The 10,145-nt window shown below is 44.0% G+C and overlaps 1 protein-coding gene across 1 annotated transcript in view; it reads left to right on the top strand.

Annotated features, from left to right (window-relative positions):
* SLC22A23 (solute carrier family 22, member 23) overlaps positions 1 to 10,145 on the top strand; it is an 87,803-nt gene that overhangs the window by 61,844 nt on the left and 15,814 nt on the right. The window contains exons 3-4 of the mRNA XM_009575722.1: positions 1 to 21; positions 5,176 to 5,303. The exon at positions 1 to 21 is cut by the window's left edge and continues 139 nt beyond it. Of these exons, the coding sequence (XP_009574017.1) occupies positions 1 to 21; positions 5,176 to 5,303 (149 nt within the window). The remainder of the gene's footprint in view (positions 22 to 5,175; positions 5,304 to 10,145) is intronic.

Below are 10,145 nucleotides of genomic sequence, written 5' to 3'. Positions count from 1 at the left end.
GCTGATGCTGCTTTACTGGGTGTAAGTACTTCTTCCTCTTGTCGGGTCAGAGACAACACTGAGCTCCTAATGTTGGACTTGGACGGTGCTTTGCTGCCTGGAAGTGTATGTGTTTCACAATACATATGAGCCTTTTCCTTTGTTGTTACGCTCACCTTTTGCAGAGACTTGACTTTGAAATAAGAAATAACAACTTTATCATTTGCTGTAGCACACGCATAGGTTATGTGCTGCGACATGGTGAGAACTCAGGAGATGGTCCTCTTTTGTTGAGCAGCAAGTTGTCCTTTGCTATTATTCTGGCTGTTACTTCCCCTTTAAAGATGAAAACAGCTCTTGAGAGGATGCATCTCAGCCTAGTTGTTGTCAGATTGTGGCTGCACAGCTAAATTTTCCCTTAAAACCTGTATTGTGGTTCTGGGCTGTCACTGTTGGTTTCTTTGGCCTGGGTTAGCTAAGCTAGGTTAAAAATAACGTGTCAGCTCTTGAACAAGCGCGCTTGGACGGCTTGTGTGAGTGAGGGAGCCAGCCCTGAACTAGACTGCCTGCTCGATTTTGCCCGAATTAGCACAGGCTGTGCCGAAGCCTGGGTGGCTGGTCTGCACTGGGCAGTGGCTCGGGATCGTTCCCGCAAGGAATCCTCCCCTCCCGGCTACTCCCGCTCCTCTCTGCCGGCTGCGCCGACAGCACTGCGGCATTCGTATGGCTATGCTGAGAGAAGTAGGGTGGCTCTCACCTTGGGGATGGTGCCGAGTCCATCCCCACCAGGACTCTATAAACCTCCCAAAAAAACCTTCCTTTGTTCTTCTGTCTTAATAGTGACACGCAGTGGCAGCATAACACAACAGAGGCTTGTACAAAACCATAACAGTAAGAACACGCGAGATCATTCGTTTTAAAGATAAGGCTAACAAGATTAAAATATTTAGTTGCTGTACACTGAAAGAAAAATGAGGAAAAAATGCCACCACACTGTGCAGAACCAAGTTGTTTATGTACCATGGGGGGCCAAGCGGCCAGTTGTAATGCCTGACAAGTCGCAACATGTAAAAACTTGTTACGGTGTGTAACAGTTTTTAACAGTTATATATTTTTATATTAATGCGTGGAGGCCTTACAGACTTCTCCTGCATTCATGGCGGTAACCCTCAGCAGGGATTTCTTCACTTATCCCTGAGGTAGGCATGCCGCAGCTTGGGCTGAGGACGAAACACGGCACACCGGGAAAAGTTACAAGTCCTTTACAAGATAATGGCTTTTTTTTTCCCCACCTGTTTTCCAACATACAACATCTAAATAGTCTCATCTTGTCAGTGTTAATCTTGATGATGAATAAGCTGGGGTGTTCTTGTTAATGTATGATACTGTTCTCCCAAACCTGCCATATGTTATACGCATGCAAACACACACACGTGCAGGACTACACCAAAACCTCCTATTGGGATGCCGCCAGCTGGAAAGCATTATATCCACCACTGGATAGAACCCAATATCAAACATAATGTTTACAGATATTTGTGTCCAAAAGGACAGTACGATGGTATGAAGACGCCTAATGAATGCGATAGACGACGTGGACAGCAGTAATGCCTCAGCAGTCTTCTGGAGGTAGCACGTTTTCCAGGTGGCTGGGTCAGGGCGTTGTACATTCCTGTTGAGAGGTCGTCCCTCGGTGACATTGAAAGCAATAGGAAATGCTAACATTTATTCCCTAATCTCCAAGAGCTTTGTGGCTTTTTGGCTGGACAGGACAGGCAGACCATGCAAATAGACTCTTCTTATATAATGTGTGATACGACAGCTTGATAAATAGTGGTAACAGCCAACGTAGCAGGATTTGCGTCGCCCGGGGTTTTTGCATTTGCAGAAGTGGACTCTGGTTAGGATGCCTGTTTAATTATACTGCCAGTACTGTATGCGCTTTTCTCTTAGGTTTTTCTCTTCCATCTGTTGCATATTCTCTGGAAAGTGCTACCGTTTTATTACCTCTTTCCTTTCCTCCCCTCTTCCCCCGGCATTGTGTTGGGGAATAGAGTGTGCACCCTCAGCATATGTTACAGATGAAGGAAGAAATCAAACTGATTTGTAATAAAAGAAGAACTGGAAAACTGCGCTGCTTGTTAATTCCCTATCGTGTACCCAAAGCAGTGAGTTCAATAACAGATGCTGCGATAGCCCCTGCGCTGCCCGCCCCCCTTCCTCCTTGCTCTATTTACTTCCATCTCCTGCTGTGAGAGTGCTGTTTGCCCCTCCGTGCTGGGGCTTAGCCCTCTCCCACCTATAGATTTGCTCTGCTCCCGGCCTGCACATGGCAGGCTATACCATCCCCAGGAGGTGGGTGGCTGAGCGGAGCAGGAAGCTGGGCATGGATTGGGGGAAAGGAGGAAGCAGCAGATTTGTCTAGGAGGGATGGGTTGGTGGGCTGGGACACCTGCAAATAGAGCAGATGCCTTTGCTGAGCTCTCAGGTCATTCTGGAAGGGCAGAGAGGCACCCACATAAGCTGGACATGAGCACAGGGGTTGGTGACAAGCGTATAAAAATAAGTTAATAGAAGTTAGGGTCCTTTCAAAGTGTGTGTGTGTGTGTGTGTGTGTGTTAGAGCCTCGAGGGAAGGGGATCTCCAGTTATACAGAGGCATTATTTCCTCTCCCTTGGATGCAGGAAGCTCCTGACAGGACCATGCCATGAAAATCAGCAAAGGTATCAATAATCTGAAGTAAATTCCTGCTTCACTCTAACCAAAACTGAAGAACTGGGAAGAGGTGGCCAGTTCTTTTCTGATGCTGTTAGGTAGGATTTACCCTCACCAAGACACGAAGTTGTAATAACTGGGCTTGTTGCCCTGGGGCAGACTCCTAATTGACACACTACATCTTTTGCATGGGCATGGGTTTGCTCTGCATTTGGATAGGATCACAGTTCTCCTTCCAGCTATGCGCGGTACCTGCCTAGTCTTTTTCTGTCTGTCAAGGATTCTTCTCTGCTCGTAGGATTTCTCGGGCTTAGGGTCTTTTTTTCCCAATGTCCCTCCCAGTCTTCCCCCTCTCCTCTTCCAAGCAGCAGCTGTGTAACAGGAGATGAACTTTTCCCCCTACCCACCGACCCACCTTTTCTTTGACTGCAAAATGCTGGTCCTTTCCTCGCTGGTGCAAGAGGTAGAAGATTATCAACCAGGTGTCCGCAGTCAGCTCAGCCTGGTGATCTGGGAGACTGCCCACCCTCGGCAGAAAGCTGTCTCAGCTTCATTTATATATATATATATAGTATTTCATGCCAGTTGATGAAGAACGAGGTTGTGACCAAATTTCTGTGCAGAAGTCCACAGGGGCCAGAGGGTTGGTCGGTTTTTTGGCTTTTGAGTTTATGACGGTGCTTGGTTTGGCAAGAGAAGGTGCAACAGTAGTTGCATACAAATGACCCTTGGCAGCAAGGTCCATGCTCCAGAAATGAGCTCGGGCACTTGCACAGAGACGGGGCGGCCAGCACTTCCCCTTCTGTGCCTGATAACCTGGGTTCAGAGCAGCCCAGGAGTTTTTAAAGATCCTTAAATGAACCTCCCACTGCTTGCCCTGAGTAATGGAGCAGCTGAAAGACGTGAGGCTTCAGCACTTCCAGTTTGAGAAACCTGTAGGAGCTGGAAGGCAGAGACAGCGTTTGTCCCCACGAAGCCAGTCCCTGTGGCTCTCTTCCTTCCCTAGGGCAGGGTGCTCCCCACAGGGCTTGTCATTTGGGACCTGTAAGCGGACTGTTCAAAAAGTGCAGCTTTTAGGCTAGCGGCTGAGGCTATCCCCTCTCCGGAGCCAAGCGCAGGGAGATTTTGCATTCAGAGAATTCTTCATTTTTCAAAACCTGCATTTGCAGTACAGGACTTTCTGCAGGAAGATATGCCAAAGCATCTGTGCAGCATCAGTGGTAGTAAATAAGCTGTCAAGCTGAATAGCTGTCATCATGGCTGTTATCATTTGATATCATTTGGATTGCAGTCTGCCTGACTTCTCTCCTTTTTTCTTCTTAAAAAAAAATAATACTTTCTCTGTCTAGGACGGAGGTTTCGCTAAACTGTCTTCCAAATTGCCTCAGCCTTAAAAGGTAGTACCATAATGGTGCAATTGCCTGGTCCACTGCTTGGAGGTATAATAACTGAGGCACCATCCACAGCAAAAATCAGTGCTTTGTGAAGGAAATTTTAGGTTTATTATATATTTGAAGTTAAAAGTAGTTGCTAAATTTGTTCTTAGAAAGGTCTTTTGAAAGATTAATGAAAATGAGGCCTGAACAACAAAGAAAAATATGCTTGGAGCCAGATCTGAAAGTTTTCGTATCTCTAAAAGTATGGGAGTTTTTGTTTGTTTGTTTGTTTTAAGATCTACATATTTCTTTTGGTTTTGTATGAAAATAAATTCATCTGAAAAAAAAGGAAGAATGATCAGTTAAGTTAATGACTCAGGTGAATATCAGCACTTGAAGGAAACAACCGGATGGAAAATAAACTTTTTTATTTTGTAACTCTGTGTGCTTGTGTCTATTTTTAAGGCAACTCAACTAACAAAATATTGTCTTTACTAGGGGGAACTTCTAGAGCAACAACTGAATGTTGTCTGGAGCATACTGACCTGTATAAATACAATACTGATCTGCATAAAAGAATGGCTTAAAGTCTGCATATGTGGGAGAAGATTTTTGACACGTTTAAAAATTTAAAAAATCTGTTCCATTATAATCCTGAAAAATAATTCTTCTCTTTCCTCTCTCCATCTCTACAAGAGAATCCAAATCACTTTTGTCACCTATTTTCCTTCTTTGGTCTGAATTACCATGTGTTAACTGCACATGTCATTCATTCCCTGCTTGGCAGCAAATGTCTGTTGCAGGCAGTGCTTCCTCCTTCTCCTAGTTCTTTCAAAATTGTATTAATGGGCAGAACGCCTCTAATACGTTATAAAATTCTAATGTGTCCTATTTCTAGGTGATAGGATAGTTTGTGAATCGGTGTAAAAGAAAATGTCATTAGTTTGCACGTTCTGAATCTTTTTTTCCTCTTATTTGTTTCATAAGTGATTCTTCTGCTTTTTGAAAATAATTACGTAGCTCATGAACGGTTAAATGAGCAGCTAAACACTATCAGTTCTTCCTCTGACAGAAAGCGACCCTAACGTATTTTCCGTCTTTGAAGTATTTTCCCAGAGTCCCTTCGGTGGCTGATGGCTACACAGCAGTTTGAGGCATCCAAGGAACTGATCCTTCAGTTCACGCACAAGAACAGGATGAACACAGAAAGCGACATCAAGGGAGTGGTGCCCGGTGAGTAGGACAGACAGACAACCACAAATCCCTCCATTCAGATAAAGTTGCTCGCTATTCTCTAAAGGCTGCACGTGGCATTGCTGCCTAGAATTAAATAATCTATTTACTGCCTGTAAAATCATCCCATTCGTTCATTCATTCATTCATTTTGCTTTTCTTGAAAAACCATTCCAAACTCTAGCACTGTGTTTAAAATTACTCGATCTGTTGAACAGTCCTAGTAATGCAGTGCCATATGTCTTTAGAGACATCTCTGGAAGAATTTTGCCATGGCTATAGAGTACACCTTCAGCCCTGCATGCCTCTGGAAACTGTGTTTTAAAGAAGCTGCTAGCTGGCACCCTGCCCATCATGCCCATCCTGCCCAACACTTATTTTGTTGGTTTGGAGAAGCAGCAGCACTTGAACCCCAAATTCTAAAGCACCAGCCCTGTAGCAGACCTAAACCACATTATGATTTCTCTTTAAAACCTTTTGCTCCAAGAGCCTTTTTGCTTTCCTTTCCTGCGTCATCTGAGTGATGCTGCTCTGGGGGTTGGGGGGCTGCAAGCGGTAGCGATAGGGTACAATTTTTGATTGAGAGTCTAAATTATTGGTTCCTTGGTTTACTGATGCTTTTAGAAAGAGCTGACCCCTCTCGTCACTGGGATTGTCGCTGAAATAGCTGTGCTCCTGTCTCCCAGGGTGTTTTGCGGAAGAGACACTCTATGTGTGTGTGGCTCTAATTACAACAAAGGCGAAGAGTTTCTGGATCTTCATCCTACCGGTGCACCTGTCAGATTTGGTTCAGGCTCCCTTCTTCCTTCTCACAGGCCTGTGACGGTGCCCATAAACACCCGTTTTACACTGTCACTTGCAATCTGTATCTTGCAATAGACTACCCACTAGTCAGAAAACAGTGGAAGTGTTTCTTCCCCCCCGCCTTTTTCAAACCGTACCTACTCTGATCCCAGGGGCTGCAGGGAGAGCCCACCCAGTAGCTCTGCCTGCGGGGAGGGTGATGCTTGGCCGATACCCACTGCCCAAGGTCTCTGAGGTAATGTAGCTTCGGTCAGTCAGTGCTAAAGGCATCAGTCAGATGGACTGGAACAGACTTCATCCAGAACAGAAAAATGTCACTGTTAACATCAGTGCCTAATGAATGAAGCAGTCTTCATTAGTGATGTGCTTAAAAAAACGGGAAAAAAGTCCACTCTGGGTCTGTGCTTAGTCTTGGTTTTAATACCCAAGTCACTGCTGTGATTTCTGGTGCAGTTTGCAGACTTGTGTTAATTAGCTTGGTTGCACATGAGTTGGGTGTCTGGGGTTACAGCATTGCATACAACATGGCTTTGCAATGTAAATTACATTTTTCTGGTAAAGTTCTGAAAAGCTCAGGGGTATGTGAGCAGCTATTAACCTGGTGATCTCCATGCCCCCCGCCTCCTTTTTGCAGATCTTCCCCAGAAAAAGTGATGGATCTTGTAGAAAACTTATCTCTGAGGCAATGAAATGTCTCGGAGTTTCCCAACCAACTCTAAATTCGGCTTTTCTCAGCTAGTCAGCTTCTTGAATTTGCAGATGAAATAAAATGTATTTTAGGGGAAATAAAAAATAAATCACCTGGGATTCCTTTAAGGAAAATGATAAAGATGCAACTGTGTGCTAGAGGGATTTATTTAAGCCATGTATAATGATATTGTCCATGGAGGAATGCTAAGTATCAAAATGGTTTTATGACTATTATTTGTGACTGATTACTTTTTCCAGCAGTTTCATGGTAGGGGCACACTCCTGTTTAAGGACGGACTCCCTTTCGTGTGGAAAACAGAGCGTTATTACACATCTTGATGCTATGGGTTCCCTGCCTGCAAATACATTTAGAAATAGCAGTTGTTAGTACATTACCCTTTGCAAACTTTAAGTGATACAGAACATGGTCATCTCTGCCTCCTTGCTGACATTGGATTTGTCGGGGGGGGAGTGGTATTTTTTTTTTAAATTTTTTATTTCTTCCCTTGCTTTCTCTCTTTAAACTCTCCCTGCAGCCCCGCACATTAAGGCTTTCCTGACCCAGTTCTGGAGGGATGCTGCATTTCTGTAGGGAGAGTAAGAGAGAGGCACAGTACCGAACGGATGAAATGAGCTTAACTAAAAATTTTGGAAGGAAGGACCTTCTCTCTCATTCTGGGAGCATGGGAGTGTTGATGATCTGAGTGAGGACAGGAGAAAAGTAGAAATCCCAAATGAAGAATGTGATCAAACCGCAGGCTATGTGTCTCCCAGAGGGTCCTTCAGCAGAAGAAAGCATTTCTCTGCTTTTGTGTGTTATAATCATATACCCATAGTTGCTGCAGCAGGGAGTGGGTAAAAACCTCGTACTTGCCTGGGAGGAAGGATGCCGTTGAGCCCGATGCAGATATCATCCCTTATTTCCCCTTGACTCCATTGTTGAGCTTTCCTACCTGTGTGGAGAGGTTTTTGTTTGTGACTTGTTTTACTCTTTGTTTTCCATCTGAAAGGGCTGGAAACTGTTTTGCTTTAGTTAGGGGCCATTGTGTTGCTGGTTATTATTCTTCTCTGCGTTGTAGTCACAGCCTCCTGTGATTGAATTACTCCCAATACATTTAAATGATAAACTGCTCACTTGCGATCCCTTCCAGCTGGAAACCCCACTGTAATTTTACTCATACGTACCAGTCAAATTAGTGTATCCTATATAACAGATTATTACAGGAGTTACAGTAGTTTCATGTGTACCCATTTTGGCAGCTGGTACAAGTTCCATAATAAAAAGAAGTAGCATTCAAGTGAATGAAGTATTTCTGGGATGGAAGAAAATGCAATTTTGAATTGCTGTCCAAGCAACGAACAGGCTTATTTTCCTTTCTGAAGAATCACACCGTTCCCATTGCCTGCTGAAAGCTTTTACTGGTCTATTTGGCTACGTTGCCCATAGTGGAAAGTGCCACTAACCTTCTGTAAGGCCTGTTTGCTCCATAGGGATGTGGCTCACATGTTGGGTGGGAAAAAAAAGGAAGCAAAATTTATCTGCTGTTTTTGAATCAATCCAATGCGGGGGGAGAGTGGTTTGCCAGTGCTCTTCTGGGAGATGTCTCTAAAGAGAACAACTAAATGTCTGGACAGTGGTCCAGCTGCAGCTGAAAGATCCGGCAGCTGCGGTAACAACCCCTGTCTGGAGAAAATCAGCGTGGGCAGCTGATGGGCAATGCTCAGCCAGCAAGATAGTATGGGAATGCGCTTGCATGGTAAACAAATTAAAGCGAGACAAGGGATGTTGATAGGAGTCGAGAGTGTTGTAAATTAACATCGCCTTTACCTTCAGTAGCCTGCCCCAGGGGTGTAACGTAGTGATGATGTTGGTTGCAAAACACAAGGAGAGCTGCTTCCTCAGCACCTTTAAGTGGCTTTATTTTTGAGTAATTGGTACACCTTGTGATTTTTGGCAGGAACAATTTGCCTTCATAGAGAGATTTTTAGTTTTATGTGGTCGTATTTTCTTCTTTAATGCTTAAGAAGTCTAGGTGTGCTAACTAGACCTGGTTAAATCATCCCTAATGTTTTGAGTCTCAAAATTTCACCGGTTGGCTCAACGCTTTGCCCTCTTTTGGAAATAAAAGTTTAAATTCATTTTTGCATTAAGGGAATTATTTTTATCCAACTGCACATTGAAATGTCATTTGTAAAACAGACTTGGTGAGTTTTGTCAACAAATATTTCAAAACATTATCCAAAAAAATCAGCTTCAATCATGAGCAAATGAAATATTTTGATAATATTAATTCAGTACAGGTTTTTCACCACCAGTTTCTCCAAAAACTTCCCCATGTCTTCCCTGTTCCCCTGTGGAACAAGAAACAAACATACATTTCAGTGCAGCTGCAGGACAGTCGTTTTGACCTGAGTGAAATAAATGCTAAGAAAGCATGGAAAGGTGTTTAAAGAACAGGAGAAAAGAGTGTTTAGGGGAATTGGAAATCCCAAAGCACCAACTGTCCTTACAACTTTTAAAGGCGTGTTGTACATTAGATGGCTTTCATTATTTTGGTAGGATGCAAGTTTTTAATTCATGTGGGGCAAAGGGTCTGTTGGCTGGAAGAGATCGACTGCTGCAAGCTGACCTCCGCTGCAGCAGCACCTAGCCCTGCCGGCGTGCTTGCATGCGCTGGGAAGTGCGCCACTTGAGAAGCCGTATCAGCAGTTACCCGAGCGTCAGAATTGATGCTTCCATGGAAACGCACCCTTGTGCGGTTCTCCTTCTCTTCCCCCTATGGTGGGAAACACTTAAGATGTTCCTTCGTGGAAAAGTAACTGCTTGACCAGGCTGAATAACAAAACCCCCTTTTTGCTCATCTCTAGATGAAAACCGGAGTGCTCCTGTGAGTAGACAGGTTACAGCTGTTCCTTTCCAAGGTTCCTTTCTAAGCTTAGAGAAATAATATTGATGTAATTACAAAAGTGGCCAGCAAAGATCAAGCGTCCGAATAGACCCAAAGACATTAACGTGCAGGACACGTTGTGGAGAGGAAGAAGGGGGTACAGTGGTGACAAGTACTCTGTGTGTGTGTGTGTGTATGTGTGTGGATTGCAGTTAGGAAAAGCTGTGGTTTTCAGGGGCTTTCCTTTTAATGAGGCAAAAAAAAATTCTCTTTCATCTTTCTTGCTACTGAGCAACACCCTGCCATGACTTTTCTTTTACACATCAGCTAGTTTTCTGTTTTATGTTGCTATATATATTTTTTTTCCCTGAGCGTGAGACTTGGATCTATGTACTTACATGCTTTTTTTTCATTGGGTAAATAGCAGAGGGAAGGGTGAAAAAGCCTTATGTCTGAAAGT

This window comes from Fulmarus glacialis, unplaced genomic scaffold (genome assembly GCF_000690835.1).
Source record: "Fulmarus glacialis isolate BGI_N327 unplaced genomic scaffold, ASM69083v1 scaffold18474, whole genome shotgun sequence".
In the NCBI taxonomy this organism is placed as follows: domain Eukaryota; kingdom Metazoa; phylum Chordata; class Aves; order Procellariiformes; family Procellariidae; genus Fulmarus; species Fulmarus glacialis.
This window is presented reverse-complemented; position numbering and strand designations above follow the sequence as displayed.